We start from the raw sequence: 26813 nt of genomic DNA, 5'->3' as shown, positions 1-26813 counted from the left end.
ACACATTTATTCCACCAAGGTGTTTTCTGCCTCTTTTTCAACTTCGGCCTAACAACTTCATTCAGGAGCTGATGCAGTGGTCCACACAGAGATGGCCACGGCCTCCAAGATGCCCTGAGGTAGCTCAAGGCCCCACAAGGGGCAGAGAAATGTGATGCAGGACTGACAGGAGCCCTTCTGGAGCATGAGCTGGTGACCAGACATGGTGCATCAAAGCATCTCAGTCAAGACAACCAATTTCTCTCTCTTGAGTAGAAAGAGAAGCCTGGACAATTGCACCCAAGGTGTCCAGCGTTAGAGGTGATCACTCTCATCCCTGCCTTCACCTGCAACTGAGTCACATGTAATTTACCCTACAGCGAATGAAAAATGTGTGGGTGCAGGTGTTGCAGAGTCTACTTGAAGATGTTCCTGTAACCCAGATATGTTGGGATGGGTGCAGAGTTGCCATGCAAAAGAGAGCATTGCCTTCACTCTGTCTCTTTGCGTCCATCTGTGAATCGAGGGAGCTCGTGACTTTGGTGTGTGACTCGCTGTGGGCAAAGAGCAAATATTGGCAAACACATTCTAAGCGGGGGGTGTCCTGGGGGGTCTTTGCTTCTGTGCTTGACACAGCACTGTGTTGTCTACTGGTCTAAGGCTAGCCAGTGTGGAAAGTGGACTTCAGTGGGGGTAACATGGACTTGAGATGAAGCTGAGGGGTGTATTTTGTGATTAATCGAACTGTGCCTTACTTTGATTGTGTTTGTTGGCAACTAAACTCCTTTCAGTGTCTGCGAGCAGCTTGCTACCCAAGTAAAGCAAGGAGTTGGTGGCACTGGGCCGAAACTTGTAGCTACAGACTTGAGTGGAGGAAGCTCAGATCTGCACAAGGCTGCTGGAAGTCCTGAGTGGCTGATGAGAGAAATGGTGGGGTTGGAGGTAGGGAGGAAGACTGCCCATAGAGTGTTGGACATAGAGGGTCTTGATTCCCTACATGCTCGGAGTCCATTAAGAGATGTTCTGATTCCCTGTCAATTGGAGATTGCTGATACAGCGTAATCTGTATGGAGAAAAATCGAAGTGGTAAAGAAGAAATTCTCTTTTATTATTATATAGTAGTGAAATCTTTTCACTTTGACTGCACTCCTGAAATCGCTCTAATGAACAACATGGAACTGAAGACTTAAGGAATATTATGCCCAGGGACTTGGCCGAGTTTTTTTGCATGTTAATGAGCCCTCTGGTGCCACGTTCCTGAACTACAGATGCTGAAAGTGGATTGAATAAGCTTCTAGAGAGGTGGAAGTCAGCAGCAAACCCAGTTTCAGAGCGTGTTCTCGAGCCCCACTGAGGGTCACAGCTGAAGAGACCATGGAGGGGATGACCAGACAAGGTTACCATCCCTGGGGACTGGAAAAGCAGGAATTTAGAGGCACCAGTTCAGGATGGAAAATCAAATGTGAGTTGGCTCTGGTGCCAAGTCAGCCCTTCATGTGATTCACCAAGCCAGACAGCCAAGCCCTGATCCCACAGGAAGGGGGATCCTTTCCCTCAAAGGATGTTCAGGGCTCTTCTTGGGGGCAGTGGGATGGGGATATGTGCGATGCTGAGTGACAGGTGACAGGACACCTTCAAAAGGTGACAGGACACCTTGCCTCTTGTCTTACCACCCAAGCTGTGGAAAGAACTAGCAGGGACTGTGAGGATGAACCACCGCCCACTGTACTTGAAGAGCAGGTTCAGGAACATCTGAGGAACTTGAAGGTGCACAAGTCCATGGGACCTGATGAGATCCATCCGCGGGTCCTGAAGGAACTGGCGGATGAAGTTGCCAAGCCACTGGCCATTGTATTTGAGAAGTCGTGGCGGTCTGGCGAGGTCCCCGATGACTGGAAGAGAGGGAACATAACCCCCATTTTTAAAAAGGGGAACAAGGAGAACCCGGGCAACTACAGGCCGGTCAGCCTCACCTCTGTGCCTGGCAAGGTCATGGAGCAGATTCTCCTGGGAACCATGCTAAGGCACATGGAGAGCAAGGAGGTGGTGGGTGACAGCCAACATGGCTTCACCAAAGGCAGATCGTGCCTGACCAACTTGGTGGCCTTTTACGATGGGGTGACAGCATCGGTGGACAAGGGTCGACCAACGGATATCATCTACCTGGACTTGTGCAAAGCTTTTGACACTGTCCCGCACGACATTCTTCTCTCTAAACTAGAGAGGCATGGCTTTGATGGATGGACCACTCGGTGGATAAGGAATTGGCTCAATGGCCGTACTCAGAGAGTAGTGATCAACGGCTCGATGTCCATGTGGAGACCGGTCACGAGTGGCGTCCCTCAGGGGTCCGTGTTGGGCCCGGCCCTCTTCAACATCTTTGTCGGTGACGTGGACAGTGGCATGGAGTGCACCCTCAGCAAGTTCGCCGATGACACCAAGCTGTGTGGTGCCGTCGACACGCTGGAAGGGAGGGATGCCATCCAGAGGGACCTCGACAGGCTGGAGAGGTGGGCCCGTACCAGCCTCATGAAGTTTAACCAGGCCAAGTGCAAGGTCCTACATCTGGGTCATGGCAATCCCAGGCACAAATACAGACTGGGTGGTGAATGGATCGAGAGCAGCCCTGAGGAGAAGGACTTGGGAGTACTGGTGGACGAGAAGCTCAATATGAGCCGGCAATGTGCTCTTGCGGCCCAGAAGGCCAACCGCGTCCTGGGCTGCATCAAGAGGAGCGTGGCCAGCAGGTCAAGGGAGGTGATTCTCCCCCTCTACTCTGCCCTCATGAGACCTCACTTGGAGTATTGCGTCCAGTTCTGGAGTCCCCAACATAAGAAGGACATGGACCAGTTGGAGAGGGTCCAGAGGAGGGCCACGAAGATGATAAGAGGGCTGGAGCACCTTTCCTATGAGGACAGGCTGAAAGAGTTGGGGCTGTTCAGCCTGGAGAAGAGGAGGCTCCGGGGTGACCTTATAGCGGTCTTCCAGTACCTCAAGGGGGCCTACAGGAAAGATGGGGAGAGGCTGTTCAAGAGGGCCAGTTGTGATAGGACAAGGGGTAATGGTTTTAAAATAGAGGGAGGTAGATTCAGGTTGGATATTAGGAAAAAATTTTTTACCATGAGAGTTGTAGAACACTGGAACAGGTTGCCCAGAGAGGTGGTGGATGCTCCATCCCCGGAGACTTTCAAGGCCCGGTTGGATGAGGCCCTGAGCAACCTGATCTAGTTGGAGATATCCCTGTTCCTTGCAGGGGGGTTGGACTAGATGACCTTTGAAGGTCCCTTCCAGCCCTAACGATTCTATGATTCTATGATTCTATGAAAATGCTCTGTGGGTGAGGAGGGTTCCTTGTCAATGTCTCCATGTTTGCTTTGTCAGGTCTGTGTGTCTGTATTTCGGTTTCCAGCTTACCCCTTTTTTCCTTGGTTTCTTAACTGACAAGGTCCCCAATCAAATACCCTCGCTGGAATAAACAGTCTCACCCTCCCAAATGTCCTCATCCATCAGAGTAATGGACCAGGTTTGGTTCTTACCATCACCTCCGTTATCATTTCTTGGTCAGGTTTGTGTCCCTGTATTTTCTTATTTACAGCTTACTCCATTTCTTGTCCTCCCTCGATGCACTGACAAGCTCCTTGACCACGTACTCTTGAAGGAGCAGACACTGTTCTTCCACATCCCCTTACAGAGCACCTCAGCGCTCCATGACAACAGCTAACCCAGCCTGTGTCCCATCCCACAGAGGATCTCCATGCTGCTCGTCTTGATTACTCCCCGTACGCGTGTGTTTGCATAGAGGCATTTCAGTTGTGCCCCCAGGGAATCTGACTGACTGGCTGGAGTGTCTGGAATTCCCTTCTGCTGCTCTTCAGGTGCCCTCAGCTTGTCTTGATCCAGCCTCATATTATTCCCCTCCCCCGTGAAGTTTAGTTTAAAGCCATGTCGATGAGCCCCGCCACTGTCATGCCAAGACCCTCGTTCCTCTTTGAGAAAGGTGAATGCCATGTCGTGCCAGCCAGCCTGGTGCCGTGTAGGCCATCCCATTATCAAAAAACCCAAAATAGTGGTGGTGACACCAGTCATGGAGCCACGTATTAATAGGCTGGGCCTGTCTAATTCTTCCAGTGTCACTGCCCGCAACTGGAAGGAGAGAGGAAAAAATAACCTGTGCTCCAGATCCCCTTACCAACCACCCCAGGGCCTTAAAGTCTCTTTTGATGGCCCTTGGACTACTTGTTGCGGCCTCATCACCACCCACATGGAAGAGCAGTAATAGGTAATAGTCTTCCCAGGCTGGGACTAAAGAAGGTCCCTGGTTTGCAAAGGTGCTTTTGAGGTAACCATTTTTTCAGTATCTTCTTGGAAATGAAATGACCACAGGCTTGTGTTTTAGTACTGAGCTGCATATCTGATATGGCAGGAGAAGGCACCTGGGTTTTGCAGGTGTTTGTGATGTCGTAAGTGGCTGAGTAGATGGTAAGGTTGGTGCAGGACCTGGCAGGTACAGATGCTTCTGGCATCACTGATGTCTGGAGTTGCTGCTGGGTACGAATGCAAACCTGGCTTTTGCAGGTGCTTTTGCTGTCACTGAGGACTGATGAGGTGGCGGGGCTGACACAGGCCCCTGGCTTGCAAAGGCCCTTTTGAGGTACCTGTTCTCTGAACATCTGCTTGTGGATGAAAGGGCCCTTGGCCCGTAGGGGCGTTTGTGTTGTCATACTGAGCTGCATATGTGACAGCGCAGGAGGAGGCACCTGGCTCGTGCAGGTGCTTGTGACCTCACAGGTGGCTGAGGACGTGACAGGACACGTGAAGGAACTGACTTGTAGAGCTGCTTCTGATGCCACTGGTGTGTAGCTAGCTGCTGGGTATGACTGCCTACCTGTCTTGTAGAGGCGCTTCTGATGTCACTGATGTCTAAGTAGCTCCTGGGCGAGAATGGCCACCTGGCTTTTGCATGTGCTTTTGATGTCAGTGACGACTGCTTGTCCTGAGGTTTGCTGGGAAAGAGTTAACTTTTTGGCAGGAAGCTGAGAGGGGACAGAGTGCAGGCAGTTAACCCAGCCTGGCCAGGGGCTATTCCATACCATGTGATGTCATGCTCACAGTATACATTGGGGGAACTAACTGGGGGAGGGGAGTCGCTTTGCAGGTCCGAGCGGGCTGAGTTCCCGGTTCCGCACAGTGAGCAGCTGTAGCGCTCGTTTTGTGTTGTTCTTGTGCTGTTGTGGTTATTATTCCTCCTCGTTTTTCTTCTCTTCTCCTACTAAATTGCCTTTATCCCAACCCACCAGTTTGGCCCTTTCCTCTGGGTTTTCTCCACCCCACCCCACCGAGCGGGAGGAGTGAGCGAGCAGCAGCGTGGTAGGCCAGCTGCCGGCTGGGTGAGCCCCAACACCGATGAGGTGGGAGGGCTGACACAGGTCCCTGCCTTGCAAAGGTCCTTCTGAGGTGTGAGTTGTCTGAGTATGTGCTTGGGAATGAAAGGACTCCTGGCTTGTGGAGGTGCTTGTGATGTCATATGGAACTGCATACTGATAGGTCAGGTGGAGGCACCTGGATTCTGCAGGTACTTGTGATGTCATAGTTGCCTGAGTAGGAGATAGGCCAGGTGCAAGAGCTGGACTCATTCAGCTGCTTCTGAAACCACTGATGTCTAAGCAGCTGCAGGGAATGAATGACCACCTGGATCTTGCAGGTGTTTTGATGTCATAGGTGGCTGAGCAGGCGATAGGGCAGATGCAGAACCTGGCATGTACAGCTGCTTCTGATGTCACTGATTTCTAAGTAGCTGCTGGGTATGAATGACGATCTGGTTTTTCATGTGCTCTTGATGTCACTGATATCTGATGAAGTGTAGGGATGAAGGAGGCCCCTGGCTTGCAAAAGTCTTTTTGAGGTATCTCTTGTATCTGCATGGAAATGAAAGGACCCCTGGCTGTGGAGGTGCTTGTGATGTCATAAGTGGCTGAGTAGGTGATAGGGCAGCTGCAGGACTTGGCTTATACAGCTGCTTCTGATGGCCCTGGTGTCTAAGGAACAGTTGGTTATGAATAACCACCTGTCTTTTGCAGGAGACTGTGATGTCATAGGTGGGCAAGCAGGTGACAGAGCAGCTGCAGGACCCGGTTCGTACAGCTGCTTCTGGTCTCATTGATGTCTGTGAAGCTGCTGGGTATAAATGACCACCTGGCTTTTGCGTGTGCTCTTGATGTCACTGATGACTGATGAGGTGGCAGGGCTGGAATAGACCCCTGACATGCAGAGGTACTTTCAGGGATCAGTTTTCTTCGTATCTGCTTGGGAATGAAAGGACCTGCTGCTCGTGGAGGTTCTTGTTTTGTCATATTGATCTGCCTATTGACAGGTCTGGTGGAGGCACCTGTCCTGTGCAGGTGCTTGTGATGTCATATGTGGCTCAGTATGTGATAGGGCACATGAAGGAACTGTCTCGTACAGCTGCTTCTGATGTCAGTGGTGTTTCAGTAGCTGCTGGTTATGAATAATCAACTGGCTTTTGCCCGTGCTTCTGATGTCATGAGTGGCTGAGCAGCTGATAGGGCAGGTGCAGGACCTGGTTTGTACAACTCCTTTTGATATGACTGGTGTCTAAGAAGCTACTGGGTGTGAATGGCTCCCTGTCTTTTGCAGGTGCTTTTGATGTCACTGGTTTCTGATGAGGTGATGTGCTGGGTTTACAGGAGGAGCTGCGGAAACAGCCTCTGTAAGTAGCTGTGAAAACTTCCCAGCTGCAAAACTCGGGTTTAGGATTGAGAACCAAATTGGCCAATGGAGTATTCCGTATCATGCAACATCATGCCCAGTACATAGATGAGGTTTGACTGGGAAGTTGAATTCTTTCTCTTCTGGGGGGACTATTCTCAGACTCTTGGAGTCTCATCTCTCTCTCGTTCTCTTTTCGGGCCTCTCACACCTCTGGGATTGTGGTGTTGGGACTTACCTATTTCAGGATCACTTGCTGGGATGGGACAGGCGTTGGTCACCAGGTGGTGAGGAATTACACTGTGCATCACTGTCGTGGTTTTTGGACTGAGGGTCGAGACAAGAACCGAGAGGGAGCACCCACCAACCATGGTCTCGGGCAAAACATGACTCAGGCTTTCTTCTTAAAACAAAACAATTTATTAACAGTTACTGAACAAGAGACATAAGGGAACGAAACCGGTTACTTGAGAGGAGAAAACAAGGCCAAATTTTAAAACAACACCTCCCCACCCCGTTTCCTTTCGTTCCTGGCTCAACCTCCCCCCCGGCGGCGCAGGGGGACAGGGAATGGGGAGTGCAGGTCAGTTCATCCGTGTTGTTAACTGCCGCTCCTTTCTTAAAGGAGGAGGAGTCTTTACACCATTTTTCCCTTGCTTCGGTGGATCCCCTACTCATGAAGAAAAAAGTCCCCAAACTTTTCCAACGTGAGTCCTGCCCGCAGGATTGCCATCCTTCCCCATGGATCGCACCAGTTCGGGCTTTACCAGTCTCGGCCTCTTAGGGAGCTGCTGCCACTCGCATCGGCGTGGGTCATCCCACGGATTCCAGATGCCTCCACGACCTCGTCGTGCATTCCATGCCCATTATTAACAGTACTTCGTCGTGCATCCCCTGCTCCACGACCTCTCCTGGGCTCAGGCATCTCTTTTTTTTCCGACGTGGGTTTCTCCACGGGCCACGAGTGGGCTTCTGCTCCGCCGAGCACACCCTGGCTGCAGGGGGCCGCCCGCCATCTCACACCGATTTGCAAGGGAATCCTCAGCTCCAGTACACCTCCTCCTGCTCCATTTTTGCTGACCCGCTCGTTGTGGTTGTTTTCTCTTAGATCTTAATCCTCTCTGGGGGAGCTCGGCCTGGCAGGCACCCCGGGAGCAGGGTGTTTCTCGAGCCCCCCATGCGGCTCCCTCGGCGCCATCTTGAGCACATGGCGCCGGCCCGGGCCCGGGCAGTCGCCCGGCCGGGAGCCGGGAGCGAGGGCAGCGCCCTCCTGCTCTCTCCTTGCTCCTGAGCAAAAAGCCCTTTCCCGCCCCTTTGTCCCAACTTAAATAGGGCCATTCCCAGAGGCGCCAATTTGGCTCAACCCCCCGAGGGGGGATGGGACTCAGATCTGGTGGCACAGGGAGCAAATCCCCTCCCCTGCCACCAGAGCACCCCCCACACATCAAACTATCACAATCACTTGTTTGTATGTATTGACATCATTATATATATATTTACATATATTATTATTATTATTTCATCAGTATTACTTTTAACTTTGTATTATTATTAATAATAATAATATGTTCTTATCTCAACTGATGAGTCTCCTTCCCTTTTCCCCTCTAACTCTCTTCCCCATTCCCCAGGTGTTGGAGAGGGTCAGCGAGCGGCTGCGTGGCCCTTAGTTGCCGGCCAGGTTAAACCACGACAGTACAGAGCAGAGGGATGCCTGAGCCTGGGCTTTCTCCAGGTCCCCCCAGGGTCACCCCAGGGCTGGAGGAGCTCCCAGCAGGGAACAGGGCAATGCTGTAGTGGGAGAGGAGGCTGGTGACAGCCACCTCTTCCTCTCCTGTCCTTGAGGGCCAGATCCTGCTGTTTGCAGCAGTGCTGAGCTGCAGCAACTCCCCACAGACAGCCAACGCACTTTCCAGCCCGCAGCAGAGGAGCCTTTTGGGGAAGAGCTGGAGGGGGGTGGAGACCCACCAGTTCAGGTGCCAGGTCCTGCCCAGGTGTCAAACCCTTCTCCCTGCCAAGCTCCTGTGTAAGAGGTTTCTCTGCCCATGGGTGCTGGGGCATGTGAAAGCCTCAGCTAAGGGAGAGGGACCCTGGCTCAGCTCCCAGCAGCACCGGCTTTAGAGGATGGACGCCAAATCTCCTCTGCCATGGAAATATGCCCCACGTGAGCATCCTCCCACATTAGACCTTTTCCAGACCAGGGGCTGGACCATGGCTTTGGGATGCAGTGCATGTCTCATGGGGATCCTTTCTCCATCCTCCTGGCCTCTTCCTCCTCTGCCTCCCAAAGCACTGAGGAGAAGATCCTTCCGTGGCTCTTAACCATTGTGGAAGGTGATCTGTGGGCTCTGAACCCACTGGGGCTGTCTGAGCTGTTCAGGGTGCTGAGGCCACCTTAGGGCTCCCTTCTGCGGGGCCACAGCTCACCCCGACATGGCAGCTCTGTCATGGCCTGTTCATTGTGAGACCAGCAGTGCCCAGGCAGGGCCTGGGGGAAAGAGCAGCTGGGAAAGCCCAGGCTGAGGGAATGGGTGCTGGGGGGCACCACGGGACCCATCAGAGCCATTTGGACTAGAAGCTGCCTGTGACCAGCAGGATGGAAATGTCTCTGTCAGAAGGATTATTTCACAGGGACCACAGCCTGACCCCAATCCTGCTGTCCCCGAGACATGCCCCTTCCTCACGGACATGTCTTTGTTCTCTGCTGCCATTGATCAGCTTCAGGAAGATGCCCCAACACCTGGGCGAGCAAAGCACCAGCTCTGGGTCAAAGCCCCCACAGACTTTTAATAACAACAAATATGATGCACAGTGTAAAAATGGGAATAAAACCAGAGGAAACTCGGGGCTGTTTCTGCTGCCCATGGGCCCAGGGAGATGATTCCCTCGTGCTCATGGCTCTCCCAGGGGCACGTCAGGCATGGGCTCTGCTGGCCCGGGGTTCAGGGACTGTCGTGCACCAAGCTCTGGTGTCACAGCCTTTGTGTCCTCATGGGGATGTGCCAGGGACACCTCTTCAGCATCATCATAGCCCATGCTCCCCGGGGACAGGGACGAGGTGTCGCCTTCAGCTCCAGGGACCACGGCACTTCTCCGGGAGCGCAGGCTGGCCCCTGCAAGCAACAAGGGATGACACTGCAGTTCACCCCATAGGGTCTGTACATCACCTCCCTCCCTGCTCCTCACCACATTCAGCTCCTTCTCCCACTCCCAATCCCTCCATGGAAAACTCCCGGGGCAGGTTCGCCCTTCCCAGGAGCTTTGGGTCTCAGTACAGCAGCGACTTGGGTGGCACCAGCAATGGCACCCCAGGAACCAGCAGTGCTAAATCTCCCTCTCACCTCTGGGAGCATCTCTGGGCCCTGCTCCCTCCTCTGGTGCCCTGGGCATTTTCCAAGATCCCTGCCCAGGGGCAGCATTATCGCCAGAGTCAGAAACCTCCCTGGCATCATCATAGCCATCCAGTGGGTCACCTCCGGGCAGGACAAGAACATCTGAAAGCAGAGGGGAGCTGGTGACAGGGAGCAGATACGTCCTGCAGAGCAGAGGACAGGAGGATGCACAGGGACCCAGTGCTGAGGCAGTGGTGGTGGCAGCACCACAGGAAGCCCCCATGACCCCCCATCTCTGACAGTGATGCTCAGTGACACCTCTGTCCATCACATGTCTGCAGGGAGATCAAGCCCTTCCTGCCTCCTTTACCTGGTGCTGATCCCAGACCATCCTCCTCCTCATTGACCCCAGGGTAGGGCTGCAGCTGGGTCAGGGACTCCTCTGAATAGGAGCCTGGAGAGATGCACAGCGGGTGTTGAGGAGCGAGCCCCGCTGACCTGGCTCATGGTCGGCGCTGCTGGGGAAGGGGGACCCACAGAGCTGGGGCTGCATGGGGAGGAGGGCTGGGAATTCGCCCTGCTCCCCCGGGACAAAACCTCTCTCAAAAGTGCCCCCAGAGCTGCCCTAGAACAGCCCCTTCCCTCACTCCTCAGGTGTCACATGGGGTGCAGGGGCAGGAGGAGAGGGGCTGTCCAGCTGGGACAGGCAAAGCTGGTTGGGAGAAGTCTCCTCTCCCCAGCCCAAGACCAGGATGCTCTCCCCACAGCTCACACAGCCCCAGCACTGCAGGGACCATGGGCTGGGGGGCTTCAGGAGATCAGGTGTGGGTTGGGGCCAGGAGAAAGGGTCCTGCAGATGTTCCTCCAGGGGGGACCCACACTCACCTGAGCGACCAAACCTGGCCTGCTTCTCCCACGCTGGGCTGTAACCGATCTCCTCGTACACAGCCTCGAGGAAGGGATCCTGAGCTCTCCTGGACCCTGGGCACAGAGGCAGGGCTGGCACAGGGTCAGGCAGAGGTTCGACGGGACCCCACTGTGCTCGGCCAAACCTGTTCCTTGGGCCAGCCCAGCACTGCTCCAACAGCCCAGACCCACTGCACTGTCCAGGCACGGATGCCACAACCCCAGAGAGGGCAGCATTGCTGTGGAGATTCTCTGGGGCAGTGTCACCCATTGGAGGCAGCGCTCATGGTCCTCTGGCCCCTGGGTCAGGCCCCCTTATATGACCCTGGAGCAGCTCCCAGGTTTCCTCTCCATCTGGAGCTGCCCTCTATCTGCCCAACTGGTCTATAGCAGAGCCCCAGCCTTGGCCATCCCTCCTCTGCCATTTCTCTTCTCACCCCACTTCTGGGCTTTCTCCAGCCCCTGCTGCTGGTGCCCCATGGCCAGGCACTCAATGGGACAGCACATGGGGCAGGTGGCATCACACAGTCTATACCCCAACTCTGCTTTACCCCTTCCTGACACCTGACAGCACTCCACAGCCCTTCCAGAAGGTATCTCCCCATGGAAGCACTGTGGAAGGACCCACCTCTGCGCCCAGCCCTGGCACTTAGCACTTGCCCGGCCAGGAGGGCCAGGAGCAGGCAGAGAAGGGCCCCCAGGATGATGCAGATGATGATGGGCACTGAGACTCTCCCACTGCTGGTCAGGCGGCCTTGTGTGGGATCTGCGTGGGCAAGACCATGGAAGGCGCATCACCAGTTGTGACCCCCCATCACACAAGGCAACAGGGGGTGGAGCACCACAGGGGTGAGTGATGGGGAAGCTTTTGCCCTGCTGGGTAAATTACAACCTTACCCAATCCCACCTCCATGCCCCCAGTGCCTCCTCCTGGGAGTTTCACACCCCAGCAAGAACCCCTTCCATCCAGCTGTGGGTCACAGCCTGGTCCCAGTAATATCCAGGCCTGGAGGGAGGACAAATTACCTGCTCGGAGTGGGGATGCTGCTGTTGTACTGGGTGTAGCTGCAGAGGAAGGAAAGGAGAGCTGGGCTGAGAGGGTGAGTGTGCGGGTAGCGGGAAGCCTCCTCCCCAACACACCGTGTGTCTGTAGATGTCCCTGACACACCCCACCCAAACTGCCCCTCCTGTGGTGCTAGAAAGGGAGGCCGGGACAGGGCCCAGGGCCTCTGCTCCAGACAGCAGGCAGGATGGCACAGGCATCCCAGGAGATAGTCCTGGGGCTAAAGGGCCCCACGGGCAGTGGCCAGAGGACGTCCAGTTCCACCAAGGCTACTTCCCGCCTGGCACCAAGCTCCTGCACTCCGCAGAAACGTTCTTGCTCTTGGGAGGTCAGGGGCCATGCCAGGACCAAAAGGTCCAAAAGGCCTTCCCCAGCTCCCTGCCAACACCCGAGACAGGGCTCCCAGCCCTGCCACTTACCTGAGCAGCGCACGGCAGCGTCTTCCTTATGCCGGCACCCACCGCCATCCCCAGGCCGGGCCCAGCAGTCCTGCAGAGACTGCTCCATCCCTCGGCACTCCACCTGCTCCAGCCAGATGGGGCCCGTCCCCATCCCGAACGCAGCCTCATGCAGGGCAGACACAGCGGGGCCACAGCCCAGCTGCCTGCAAGCCACCTCGGCATCCCGCATGTCCCAGGAGTCATCGCACACTGTCCCCCAGGAGCCGCGGTGCCAGACCTCCACTCTCCCTGAGCACCCGTCCGTGCCACCCACGGCACGAATCTTCTCCCTGTCTGGAGAAGGCAAAGACCTCCCGTGGCAGTGGGACAGCAGGCAGAGCCCTGCCAGACAATAGGGGCACATGGAGGAGCAGCTACCTGTGCAGCTCGTGGAGTTGGGGCACGGGGCCAACGGGGCCGGGGGTGTTTCTGGGCGTCCCCCTGAGGAAGGAAACACTGTAGTGAAGGGGCTGGTTTGGGGGATGGTGGAGAAGAGAGCAGGGCTGAGCTCTGCTCGTGCCTCCCTGGACCTTCATGGTCATGGCAGGTGGACATTTCCCCGGTCATTCAGGGGACACATGCAGGACTATGGGGGGACCCCAACTGCTCAGCCCCAAAAGGTGTCTGGCTCGCCGCCTGTCTATGGAGGGGAGGCTCTTCTGAACCCTGTCTGGTCTCTTCTGAGACCTCCCCTGGAGCTGCCTCTGCCTCCCCCAGGCCCTGTTGTCGGCCTGGGTGACAGCTGCTGCTGGACGTGTGTGGCTGTGATCACCTTGGTGCCACCAGCAGCAGAAGGGTCTGACATGGAAAGGAAAAGCCTCTCCAAGCTCTTCCTCTGCATTTGGCCGTGCCCAGTGGGGAGCAGGAGCTGGGGTGACACTGGTGCCTGCTGGCTCAGAGTTACCATTGCAGATGATGTGGACCTCTTCTCGCAGGTCATCGCACGACTGTGGGTCCCAGGGAGCAGAGGGACACTGCCAGAAGGAGCTGGTTTTCTCCCCACACTGCAAGTTATCCAGCCACGCAGGGCCAGACACCTTGCCATAGGGCAGGCGTGTTTCCAGGGACCCTCCATCCCCGCAGCCCAGCTCCTTGCATGCCAGCGACACCGTCTCGAGAGTCATCGAGTTGGAGCAAACGCTCCCCCACGTCCCGTTGTAGAAAACCTGCAGGCGCCCGGAGCAGCCGTCGCTGTTCTCCAGCCTCAGGGCCACGAACTCTGGGAGGAAAGGCACGGAGGGGGAACAGGCTGGTCTGGGGCGGGGGGAGCCAGAACACTTCTGCACTCCCCAGGCCCCCCGTCAGGCAGGGCCATGGCCAGCGCGCCCCCGTGCACCCCGGGGCACAGAGAAGTCCCTGATGGACACACACCCCCGCCCTTCCCGCCAGCCCTCGGGGACAGCTGAGCTCCCCAGGGACCCCAGTGGGACTGAGGGCACCTGTGCTCGTGTGTCGGCAGGACGGGCTCGGCAGGGGCTCAGAGGCCGCCATGGACAGCCTTGGCCGTGCCCGGCTCTCCCTGCATCCCGGCCTCCCCAGGGTCCCACCGCATCTCCCAGCACAGACCTGAGCAGACGACTCCCGCGTCCTCCTTGTGCCCGCAGTCGTGCTGCCCCCAGGGCCCGGCAGGGCAGTCCCAGAGAGCAGCTTCGGCCCCGGAGCAGTTCACGCCATCCAGCCAGATCTGCCCGGAGCCTTCTCCGAAACGAGCGGAGCCGGCCACCTCCACTGCCCCTCCGCAGCCCAGCTGGCGACAGACGACGCCGGCGTCAGACAGGTCCCAGCCGTCGTCGCAGACGGTCCCCCAGCTGCCCTGGTAGTAGATCTCCACTCTGCCCGCGCAGCGCCCGGCCCCGTTCGCCAGCCGGACCCGCCGGCTCCCTGCAGCGGGTACAAATCCCAGCTGCTGTCCGGGGCCGGCTGCCCCCACACCCCATCGCCTGGGCGGCCCGTGCAGCACCACTCACCCCGGCAAACGACTCCCACGTCCTCTGCCACCCCTGCTGCCCGTGCGCTCTCGGGCAGAGAGGTGTTGCAGAGGGTCAGGTTGGCCTCATGCCCGGCGCACCGCACCCCTCGCAGCCCCACAGGGCCCGTCCCTCGCTCAGGCTTCGGGGGGCTGTAGGCTGTCCCTGCCTCTCCGCACCGCAGCTGCCGGCACACCACGCTGGCCTCCTGCACTTCCCACTGCTCATCCAGGACTCTGCCCCACGTCCCGTGCTGGAAGATCTCCACTCGCCCGTCGCACCGGCTCCCTCCGCCCACCAGCCGCAGGGATCCAAAGCTGGCTGCGCCTGGGCAGAGCAGAGATGCCACAGCCACCGGTGGCACGAGGGAGCACAGCACCCGTCAGGGAGCCGGGCAAGGGAGGACTTTCTGACCAAATGGGACAAGATGGAGCCTTGTGCCAACAAGAAGAGAGGGCAAAGCCTGGGCCCGTTCTGCAGCTCCCACCCAGCTCTGCTGCTGCTAAGGGCACCCAGGCAGCTCCTGCCTGGATGGTGGGATGGGGCTCTGCAGGGCAGAGTGGGGATGGGATGCGGTGGTCTGCAGCCAGAGGGAGGGAGCAGAACCCGTAGCCATGTCCTGGGCTCTTCCCACAGGATGAGAACAGAGAAGCCCACGCCTGGGGGCAGATGCCTGCCTCCGTCCAGTCCTCAGCTCTCCCATGGAGTGGTCAGTCTGAGCAGGCAAAGCTCTCCAGATGGCTCCTGGGGAAGCCAGGGTTTCTCCAGGGAGAAGTTCAGCCCGGTACCATCATGGGACCCCTGCTTTGGGTGGCCACGTCACATGCCAAGGGCAAACGGAGTTAATGCAGCATTTCTCCAGCACTCACCTGAGCAAATGACAGCAGCGTTATTCCCATGGGAGCACGGTGAGGACCCCATGGTGGTTGCTGGGCACTGTCCCAGGTGGACTTCAGTCCCGTCACAGTGGAATGCGTCTCTCCAGACAGGCCCAGTCTCTCTCCCAAAATGCTCTCCTCCAGGAACGGACTCAGCAAACCCACAGTCGAGTTGACGGCAGAGAACGTGGGCATCTGAGAGATCCCAGTGGGAGGCACAGAGGGTCCCCCAGGTGCCCAGCACCTGGACCTCCACCCTCCCCGCACACGCTGTGCTGTCGTTCACCAGCCTGAACCCTGTGTATTCTGGGGACAGAGGAGGAGAGAGGATGGACTGGTGCTCTTGTACCCTCAGCAGCTGGCGGAGAGGCCAGAGGGACAGCATGCCTTTCTTCTCCTTCTGCACTATATTCCCGCTGCAGACAACCCCTCGCCCCTCCTCTCCTCACGCCCGGCCCAGCACGGTCCGTGCTCTGCTCCCCAACCCTCAGCACAGCCCCAGTGTCTGACACCCCACCCCGAGTCCTTACGTGTGCAGGTGACAACAGCGCTGTTCGCGTGGGTGCAGGGCTGGACCCTGGGGGAACCCCTGAGGCAGGAGGCGAGGAGGGATTCATTCCCCACACACTGCAGCTCTCCATCCCAGATGGGACCAACCCCTTCTCCAAAGCGAGCTCCCCTAGTGACAGGCAGGGCCACACCGCACTGCAACTCCCTGCAGACCATGTCAGCAGCTTTGGGACCAAAGCGTGAGTCACAGACAGTTTTCCACAGGTCCCCATCAAGGATCTCCACACGTCCTGAGCAGTGGCTCTTCCCTTCCACCAGTTGAAATAATCCTGGAAAAAAGAAGCCAACTGAGAGCCCTCTGGCAGTTAAATGCCCACATCCCACATCACCTCCAAGGAAGCCGTGACCAGATCACCCATGGCACATCCCAGAGGAAGCTCTTGGGGCCGTGTGGGTGACACAAACCCATCCAGGCCCCCCAGCACCTCTTCTCTACACCATCACAGCACTCAAGGGTATGTGTCTAGCACAGACCCACAGCAGGCCCTGCAGACTATATCGGCACCTTTGAGACCAAAGTGCAAGTCACAGTTTTCTAAGGGTCCCCGTCGTGGATCACTACAGGTCCTTTGCAGGGGCTATTCCCTCTGACCGGCCAGACAGATCCTAGAGTGACCAAAGACCCCTGAGAGTTCCCACAACCCTCTTGCAGTGCCCTGACCGCATCCCATCTGGTCTCCATGGTGGTGAAAGGCAAAAAAGCGCCACAACCACCTCAGCTGCTCTCACGGGAGTGCTGATGGCACAAACACATCAGGGCCCTCACTGCTACTCCTTGGAATTCAGCACAGCACTCCTGGACTTGCTTCCCTCCCAAACCCACAGCGACAGGCACTGTTCGGACAAACTGCTGCTGCCCCAGACACCTTGGGCTGCCTGGCACTGGTCCCTGGGCACTGCAGCCCCCAGAGCACTTGGGGTCCTGGGAAATGGGCCCAAGTGCTGTTGGCTGTTGTAGCTTGTCAGAGCCCCCCTGAGCTCAGGGCCAGGTGTGAGGAACCCCGTGCTGCCACCAGAAATGCACTCTGTTCCTATGGAGGTCTGGGGCTGTCGGTGGATGGGACATGTCATGGGAAAAATACGGTGACACTGCACCTGTGGTCGGTGTCTGTGCCACCATCGTGCTCAGGCATCTACCTGGCTGGAGGGCACTGCTAGGCATGCATGTCCCTGGCCAATGGCCGGGCAGAGGGCAGGAGAGCGGACAGAAGAGCAGCCCTGGGCTTACATGAACTCCCAGTGCAAGGGCAGGCACAGAGGAGAGCCAGTAAGTGCTGACAAATCCCCTGTGGCACAGGGCAGCCAGGGGTTGGGGCAGGCAGGAGAGGCTGGGCAGAAGGTCAGCACTGCCTGGACGGGGCAGTGTCCCTGTGCGTACACTCTCATGGAGCGACTCTGCGAGAAGAACGAGGTGCCACATGCCACCCTGCTCTTCTGCCCAAGCCCAGCACTCTTCCTCTCCAAGCAACTCTTTTTGCTTCAGCCAAGGGACTCCTGTTCGTCAGAGGACACAACCCAAAAGCAGCTGGTCATCTCACACCCTTCCCTGGGACTGGGGGGGCCATGGGTCACTCTTGGTGCCACTGGCATAGGAGGACCTGGCCCTCAGCACTGCCAGACAGGTCTTGAGGGAACAGGAGGAGAAAGATGGGAATCAAGACAATGCATGGCAGGGTGGGGGATCCATCTGAGCCACCTCAGGTGTCAGGCAGGGTATGGGCACCCTTGGGTGGGTTTCCACTGGGCTTTCCCCAAGGACCGAGGACACGAGTAATGACAGTTCCAGCTCGTCAGTGCGACCGGCCACATTGGGCAATGCTCTGGTGCCTGACTTGCTCCCTGAGGGCACAGCCAGGTTCCTTCCACAATCCCAGCCCCAGAGGTATGGAACAGGCTCTCCCCTTACCTGAACACACCACTCCAGCATCTTCATCATGAACGCAGTTATGTTCACCCCATCCTTTGTGCGTGCAATCAGACAGAGCAGACTCCGTGCCTTTACAGACAACATTATCCATCCAAATGGGGCCAGATCCTTTGCCAAAGTGTCCGTACCGAGGAGCTCCAACAGCAGACCCACAGTCCAGCTGCTTACAAACCACTGCAGCATCGTTCATGTCCCAGTAGTCACTACACACAGTTCCCCACTGGCCCCTGTGTTTCACCTCCACTCTCCCAGCACAGCGCCTGCCGCCATCCGCCAGCCTCACCTCCGCAGCCCCTTCAAACACCAACAAGAGATCGGTTAGGAGAGCACCAAGGCCCAGCAGTGCAGGACTGGGGGAAGTCCCTGCTCGTGTAGAGTCAGGGTGGGAATCCTCTCCCATCTGGGCTGTTCCCACGACAGCGCTGGGGTCCCTTCTATCCCCACGGGCTGTGCAAGGCTGGGGATGCCCAGGTCCAGCTCTGCTGGGTCATTCACCATCTCACTACACAAGGCACCTTTCCCCACCCCAATGGCCACTTGCTCCCTGCCGATGACCACCTGCACACTGCCCAGTCCTGCATGGGGCACCCACTCCTCTGGGCACCCACTCATCCCCAGCCCAGCAATCATAGAATCATAGAATCATAGAATGGTTAGGGCTGGAAGGGACCTTCAAAGGTCATCTAGTCCAACCCCCCTGCAAGGAACAGGGATATCTCCAACTAGATCAGGTTGCTCAGGGCCTCATCCAAACTGGCCTTGAACGTCTCCAGGGATGGAGCATCCACCACCTCTCTGGGCAACCTGTTCCAGTGTTCTACAACTCTCATGGTAAAAAATTTTTTCCTAATATCCAATCTGAATCTACCTCCCTCTATTTTAAAACCATTACCCCTTTTCCTATCACAACAGGCCCTCCTGAACAGCCTCTCCCCATCTTTCCTGTAGGCCCCCTTGAGGTACTGGAAGACCGCTATAAGGTCACCCCGGAGCCTCTTCTTCTCCAGGCTGAACAGCCCCAACTCTTTCAGCCTGTCCTCATAGGAAAGGTGCTCCAGCCCTCTTATCATCTTCGTGGCCCTCCTCTGGACCCTCTCCAACTGGTCCATGTCCTTCTTATGTTGGGGGCTCCAGAACTGGACGCAGTACTCCAGGTGAGGTCTCACGAGGGCAGAGAAGAGGGGGAGAATCACCTCCCTCCACCTGCTGGCCACGCTCCTCTTGATGCAGCCCAGGATGCGGTTGGCCTTCTGGGCCGCAAGAGCACATTGCCGGCTCATATTGAGCTTCTCGTCCACCAGTACTCCCAAGTCCTTCTCCTCAGGGCTGCTCTCGATCCATTCACCACCCAGTCTGTATTTGTGCCTGGGATTGCCACGACCCAGATGTAGGACCTTGCAATGCCTGAACAACTCCAGGTACCTAAACCTGGAGTGAGCAGCACACAAACCCTCCAGGGACCCCAGAGGTAGGCAGTGCCCTGGGCATCTCTGGGTGCTGCCATCACCACCTTGGCCACCACCAGCTCCAGAGGCACAGTGCTGGGGAATAGCAGGTCCCAAAATGGTACCCCAGGACCCGGTGTCTAGGAATCCAGCCAGCCGCAGACTGCCCTAAAGACTGGAACTCTGGAAAAGGAGAGACTCTCTCCCACCCTGATGGGCACGGGGAAGAGCTGAGGGTCCATGGCACCTTCTGCCCCTTGTCTTGGGAGCACCTTGCAAAGCAACTCCTGCCAGATCCCAATGACCGCACTGGTACCCGCTGGCCCTGGGCTGTGGGACAAGGGACCCGGTACTTACCCCTGCACAGCTGCACCCAGAGGAGCAGCCACAGCATCTGAGGGGACAGGAGTCCCTCTCTGCCCATCCTGAGCCTCCTGCCCTGCCAGCACATCCCTGCTGCGCCACACTCCCCGCCACAGCTCCTGCGGACTCACGGAACGATGATGATGGGACGGCAATATATCTCTGCAGACGCCAGCCCAGCTACAGGAGGAGCCAATCGAAGCAGCAGCACCTTTTTAGACATTGTTGGGAGCTATCTGCCCTCCGACGCAGCCCAGCCCTCCAATGAACTTCTCCAGCGCCATTCATGACCATATATGAGGGATGGCTCCGCTGCAGGTGTCACATCACTGTGGTGGGAGGCTGTCACAGGACAGGGCCGGTCATAGTGGGGGAAATGGGTCTTTCGCTCCTTCGACCCCGCCATGTGGACCAGGAGCACTGAGCATCTCCGATGCTGGGCACATCCAAGAGCCCAAGGTGCGAGTGTCCAGCCATCCCCATACCATGGGAACCACAGGGCTGGGACTGCACTGGGGGCTGGGTCGGGAAGGGAACAGCCCCTACCCCTGATCCACACCCCGCTGTGCTGGGAGCAGAGGTGGGAAAGGGCCTTAGCCCAGGACAAAGCCCCATCCCAGGAGCACTGGCTCAACCCATCCCTCCCTGGAGAGCCTCGCAGAAGGTCCCTCACAGGATCCAGAGCTGAGACATGTCCCTGTCCTGGCAGCAGACATGCAGCCCAGAGCTCAGACATATCCCTGACTCTTGGGCTGTCACCCAGGGGCCGTTATTCCCCACGGGTGGCTCGGGAGCTGCAGCCTGCAGGTGCACAAACCACAGCCCATGTGACCTCGCAGCACTCGACACGCTTCCCCCGCAGCGCCCAGGCAGGAAGTCTGTGGTTTCCTCCTGGCACCGTGCCCGGGCACATCCCTGTGGTGCCCCTGAGCCACCCCTGCCCCGACTGCTCCAGCCAGGGCTGCAGGGGCTGCTCCTTCGGCATCACAGACACAGGGCAGGGCAGATCCCGTCCTCCATGATGTCCCTGTGATAGCACATAGCTGCTCTGAACCAAGCCCCACAGCCATGGGGTGCTTTCGGTGATGTGACCTCATGCCCTGCTACTGCCACTGCTGTGTGCTCATCAGTTACACTGACAGTGACATCACAGCCCTCCTACACTCACCGCTGTGTGCTCAACAGTTGTATTGACAGTGACCTCAGACTCCTCCTACTGCCATTGCTTTGTGATCCTGAGTTCTATTGACAGTGACCTCACACCCCTCCTACCGCCACAACTGTGTGCTCATCTGTTGTTTTAACTGTAACCTCACACCCCTATGCTGCCACCTCTTTGTGGTTATGAGTTGTTGTCGTGGGTCAGGCCGCTCCGGCAACTAAACCCTACACAGTCCCTCTCTCATCCTCCCCCACCCCAGGGATGAGGGAGAGAAGGAAAGAGGAAAAAGAAAAGAGACCCGTGGGTTGAGATAAGAACAATATACTGCTACCGCTACCAATATATATATGTGCAGATATGTACAAGGATAAACATATACAAACGAGTGATGTACGGTGTGATTGCTCACCACCCCTTGGCGGACGCCCATCTCTCCCGAAGCTGCAATCCCAAAATGGATAAAACTCGATACCGCGATCCCGGATGAACGGAAGGCCCCGAGACAGAGAGCGAGAGAGAGAGAAAGCACTCTGAGAGCCCGAAAGTGAGAGTCCCAGAAAGTCAAAAGCCCTTCTTTCCAACTGTCCCTCACTTTTATACTGGGCATGATGCTGCATGATGTGGAATACTAATTGGCCAGTTTGGCCTCAATCTTAAACTCCACCACAAATCACAAGGGGAATCATGGCCCCCTTGTCCCAACTATGCTCCCCCCTTATCCTGCTGTGCCTCTGCACTCTGGCTAGAACACAGCAGACTGAAAAGTCCTTGGAGTCTCACTTCCAACCACAAACATCAGCTTGCTATCAACATTCTTCTCAGAGTGAGCCTCTGAGTAAAACCAAAACATGGAGCTCTTCTGGCTGCTAAAAAGAAGAGCTGACTCTGTCTCAGCTAAAACCAGGACAGCATCTCATGAAGTTCCTGACAGAACAGCCCTCCTGCCTGTCAGGTTTCCCTTGAATGGCATTCCTAGGGCACAGGAATGGTCATCTCAGTTTAGTGTTATTGACAAACATGGTGAGAGTTGCCTCCTCTAGGTCACAGATACAGCTGTTAGACTGTATCTAGACTCCAGGAGAGTCCCCTGTGCTGCCCCACCATACCCCAGTATGTCCTGCTGGCCTCAAGGTAGGGTATGGCCCCTTCAGCGCTGCTCTCTCACCCTGATCCTCCCACTGGCGTTTTATCCATCTGTTCCTCTACCCATCCAGATTAAAACGTCCTAATTTGGGTACGAGAATATTGAGGGAGATGATGCCAAGTGTTTTGCTGAGGCTGACCTAAATGACATTCACTTTTCATCTTCTCATGCTCAGCTACAGGTTGTCAGGTTCGTGGGGCATCATCTACCCTTGGAAAGTCCATCTTGACAGTTGATGACTGTGACCCAAGATGACACTAATTGATGTCACACTCTTCACCAGTGTGAGATTGTACAGCCTGGGGTTCCCTGGGTGGCACTTTTGGCTTTTTTCAAAGTTGGCTACAACACCTGCTTGTCCTCTCTTAAAAAAGATCTCTGCCAATCCCATGACCTTTCAAAAGGGACATTCCAAAGAAATATTGATTTTCTCCTGTAACTTCATTGCCACTATTCTGCCTGTTATACCACATGCATAATTTCTCTAACCTTTCATCTCTTTACACCTGTTCAGGATACGATGACCATTTCTCCAGTCACCTTTCCAGCAGACTGTCTGGGCAAAGGCCCTTTCCATTTTATTTCCAGTTTTCTCCTTCCCTTATTCTTTCTTCATTCAGTTGCCTCTTACCAATGCTGCTGTTTTGACCTTCAGGGAGTAAAATCTCACCTGTCTTTCAGCAGTCTTAATTGTCTCCTTAGGCAACTCTTTAATCGTGTTTATATCTGTCTTTTTGTATCTCCCTGCCTAAAATATTTCTCAGAAGATTATCGCTTGTATAAAAGCAACCTCATGAGAGACAGTTTTTACTTAGCATAAGATGGAGGAGGAGTGTGTTTTATTGTTTTTGAATCTTTATCATGCTTTACTTTTCTTTGCTTGCAAAGAGGAAAAATCCTCCTGTGCCTGAGTGCAGCCAGTTCCCTGAGGGAAACAGGTGGGAGATGGTGCAAAGGAGCTGTAACATCCAGCTGCAGAGATCAGTGGAGAAGTCTGATGTAAGGAGAAGTGATGCAAGTCCCAGGGGGACAGTGAGAGAAATGGTGGGGTTGAGAGGTGTAGGTGTCCTGGTTTTAGCTGGGACTGGGTTAGCTCCTCTTCTTAGCAGCTAGAAGAGCTCCGTGTTTTGGTTTTACTAAAAGGCTCACTCTGAGAAGAATGCTGATAGCAAGTTGATGTTTGTGGTTGGACGTGAGACTCCAAGGACTTTTCAGTGTGCCGGAGTGCAGAAGCACGGCGGGATAAGGGGGAGCATAGCTGGGACAAGGGGGACACGATTCCCCTTGTGATTTGTGGTGGAACTTAAGATTGAGGCCAAACTGGCCAATTAGTATTCCATATCATGCAGCGTCATGCCAATGGGCTGAAACACGCAGCTACAGACTGCAGTGGAGAAAGCCCAGATTGGAACAAAGGTGCTGGAAGTGCCAGGTGGCTGACGAGAGAAATGTGGGGTTGGAGGCAGGGACCAATACTGCCGTAGAGTGTCTGACATACAGGGTCTTGAATTCCCTGTGTATTCAGACTCCATTTGGAGATGCTTATTTTCAATATCCGTTGGAGATTGCTGATGTCACTTGGTGTGTAAGCAGATAAATGAAGGAAAGTGGAAGACAAAGAAATCCTTTCTTATGGTTATTGACTATTGAAATCTTTTCACTTCTGAAATCTCTCTAATTCACCACATAAGAATTGAGGAGTTCAGGCAATTATACCCAGAGACTTGGCATCTTCGGGCATTTTGCATGTCAATGAGCCCTCTGGTGCCGAGTTCCTGAACTGCAGATCCTGACAGCGGATTGAACTGGCCTCTGGAGAAGTAAAAGTCAGCAGCAAACCTCCAAGTTCCTGAGGGTGTTAGTGGGCCCCACTGAGGGCCATCACTGAAGAGACCATGGAGGGAATGAGCAGCCAAGGTGGCTGTCCCTAAATCAGGAAGTCAGAAGCAGTGCTTACGAGTTGAAAATCCAATGCAGAGGTGCCTGTGAAAGTACTTGACATGTTCCATCAAGCAGGATGTTCCAGCCTGACCCCCATCCTCTGGGAACGGTTCTTTCCCTCATGGAGTGGGGGAGGAAGCAACAAAGCGCTGGGGCTGTAAGGAACTGGTGTCCTCCCAGGGGCCTCAGGGGAAGAGACAGCAGCCATGGACAATGAGACAAGGATCTCAGCTCTGTTTGGGAATTCCCATCCCCAACAAAGGGGCCATCCCCACCACAGGCTGTCCTGCACTCTCCTATGCCTGTGCCTCTTTCTCTGCAGAGTTTAACCACCAGCCCTGCTTCCCCACCTCACCCTGACCCCATGCTGTCCCAAGCTTTACTGATAACTCTCTGCCTTCACTATTTCTTTAAACACCAAGCTGTGGCTTTGCTAAAGGCTTTGAGTTGCCCAAAACCTTTTGCAGCTTCTTCCCAAGCCCTGATAATGCTCCCAATCACCCCAGATGTCCCAGCCCCCAGAGACATTTGAATCCTCGATTTAGCTCCGTATCCAGCACTGAACAGCACATTCTCCTTCTCTGCTGCTTCAAAATCCAAACTCAACCTATTTCCCTACAGTTTGCCACACTCCTACCCCCCACTTCTTCACTTTTCTTCTTGTTTTTTACACACGTGCTGCCACGCACACCACCCTCCCATCCTCTCTCTGCACTCCCAACTTTTTCACAAACCCTTCCTCTTCCCCTGCGGTGATGGGACCTCAGCCCAGCAGGTTTGTGCATCCTCCAGGCTCGTGGATGTTTCCTGATGTCCGTCCAAGTGTGAGGAGGGAAAGAAGAAAAGAGTGGTGTTTCAGCCTCCCCATCAGCCCCAAGGCTGAGGGCCAGCCATGGCATGAGATGGAGGCCAGTGTCTCCCTGTGTCCCCTGCTCCTGTCTCCAAGACATCCTCTTTGTCTACTGCCAACAAGCTCATCGATATCAGCCCCTCTCCTCGGAAAAGGCTCCTGGCCCAGGGGCTCCTCTGGCTGCCCCAGCAATACAGAAACCTGCCCTGAGCTGGTGCATGCAGGAATAGGTGTCTCTTTGGTCACGTATTCCTCCCCGGAGGCATAGAACCTCTCCTTTGCTCTTCTCCAGGCATGTCCCTGCCCCCAGAGAGCCTTTCACCATGGAAGTGTGTCCATGCTGACCTGACTTACCGCTCCTATCTCCTCGCTATGGCCTTAACATGGCCCTGAGCTGGTGGCACTGCTCTGCAGAGCAAGCGGGCTGTGGTGCCTGAAAGCCACATGGGGACAGTCCCAGGCACTCACCCTGGTCGATCACTCACCATCTCCAGGAGAACTGGGCACCCACAGGTGCAGGCTCAGCCCAGGCCCATTACCTAACACATCACCCCATTTCCTCCTCCCCTCATCCCATAGAGAACCAAAGCCCAGCACCACGGCCTGGTGGGGGCAATTCCTTCAGCTTGACCTCAGTTTTGGAAGAAGAGTCCAACGTCCAGACCGGGCATTGAAGGAATCCCCTTTCATTACAGAGATGCGACAGGGGAGGCAGCTGTACCGTTGTGCCAGACAGACGTGATCAGGCCTGTGGGTCAGACAGGTTGAGTTCATGCCTCTGGGGAACTAGAGTCATCCAAGTAGACATGGAGAAACATGGTTATCACAGAAAAAGTACCCAAACTGCAGGAAGTTCCCAGATGAATTTTAAATCACTTTTAAATTGACATGAGCATCGTACTGCTGTTGACAGAAAACTAATTGTATCGGCCTCTTCAGTGTGACTTTAAGCTCCCTGTTCCTGATGCTGTAGATGAGGGGGTTCATGGCTGGAGGCACAACTGAGTACAGAACTGTCATCCCCATATCCAGGGATGGGGAGGAGATGGAAGGAGGCTTTAGATAGGTCTTCAACTTCAAGATCACCTAGTTCCCTTTTGGTGAAGAGATTTTTCCTAATATCCAAGCTAAACCTCCCCTGGCACAATTTGAGGACATTTCCTCCTCTCCTATTGCTTCTCACTTGGAAGACAGACACCCACAAGGTGACTAGAAGACCAGGATCATTTGTGATGATCGTATCCAAGGTAGATGGGATGAATCTCACTGGGACAGTGGAGGTCATTCCTGGAGTAACACACAGAAATTCCAGGTGTCTGTCAAGTGTCCTCATCTGAGCTGGCCTCGTACACTCATCATACACACGTGGGTGTTCAGAGACCAGAGGCCTTCCTTTGCAGACGTAGAGGCTGTGCACTGCAGCAGTTGTAGTGTCTCCCTGGCCTCCTGTTGCCACTCCCAGGGGCTGGGAAGCACCTAAGCCCTACAGAGTAGCACCCTGCTTTGCACTCGTTGGACATGTCCCGGCGCGTGAGGAATGGACACAGGAACTTCAGGTCAAGGAGGACATCCCAGTGCTGCCTTCAGGTGCTTTCCCATGGGACGTTACTCTCAAGGTGAAGTGACCTCAAGACACCGTCTTTCCCACAGGTCTTCACGGCAACCCAAGAAGAGCTGATGGCAGCATCCTGTGAAAGTTCTTTTTCCCACGCAGGCTGGCTGAGAAACAGTTTGAGGTTTTTGTAAACTAAGACTTTATCTTGCACCTGTAGCTTGTTATGCAGTCTTGTTTATGGCACACTGGGAAAGTTGTTTTGAAATGGGTGTTGTAGCATTTAGCCAATCACTCTGGGAGGTGGATGGTCAAGCGACCAATTGCCTTGGCCATCCTTGTGAACCATGTTATATATATATACGGATTTGTAATTAATAAACAGCTGATGCTGATGCTGCCGCGGCTGATACTGCTGCTGCTGCTGTTGGCGTTGGCATTTTCTCCTGCACCTGAATTCTGTGTCGTTCTTCTCTCCATCCCCGGCACAACAGCGACACTGCTCTCAATTCACATTCATCTCACACTCTTTACTGACAATGGGCATTTCCCCGACTCAGGTGCAGGA

The 26813-nt window shown here is 55.5% G+C and overlaps 1 protein-coding gene across 1 annotated transcript; it reads right to left on the bottom strand.

Moving 5' to 3' along the window:
- Positions 1-9597: 9597 nt before the first annotated feature.
- On the bottom strand, positions 9598-18188 carry LOC104372825 (antigen WC1.1-like). Its single transcript, XM_086630615.1, has 14 exons — positions 17768-18188; positions 15822-16130; positions 15283-15588; positions 14414-14740; positions 14013-14327; positions 13351-13665; positions 12825-12887; positions 12426-12740; positions 11970-12008; positions 11572-11709; positions 10923-11018; positions 10408-10479; positions 10043-10199; positions 9598-9745 (listed from the first exon to the last, which is right to left on the bottom strand). Exons 1-14 carry the CDS (start codon positions 18186-18188, stop codon positions 9598-9600), a joined length of 3021 nt encoding a protein of 1006 aa, XP_086486741.1.
- Between the last annotated feature and the right edge of the window lie 8625 nt (positions 18189-26813).

The sequence above is a fragment of the Tauraco erythrolophus genome, unplaced genomic scaffold, assembly GCF_009769465.1.
Source record: "Tauraco erythrolophus isolate bTauEry1 unplaced genomic scaffold, bTauEry1.pri scaffold_40_arrow_ctg1, whole genome shotgun sequence".
Classification (NCBI taxonomy): domain Eukaryota; kingdom Metazoa; phylum Chordata; class Aves; order Musophagiformes; family Musophagidae; genus Tauraco; species Tauraco erythrolophus.
Note: the sequence above shows the minus strand (reverse complement) of the source record. Positions and strands in the feature narration are given on the sequence as shown.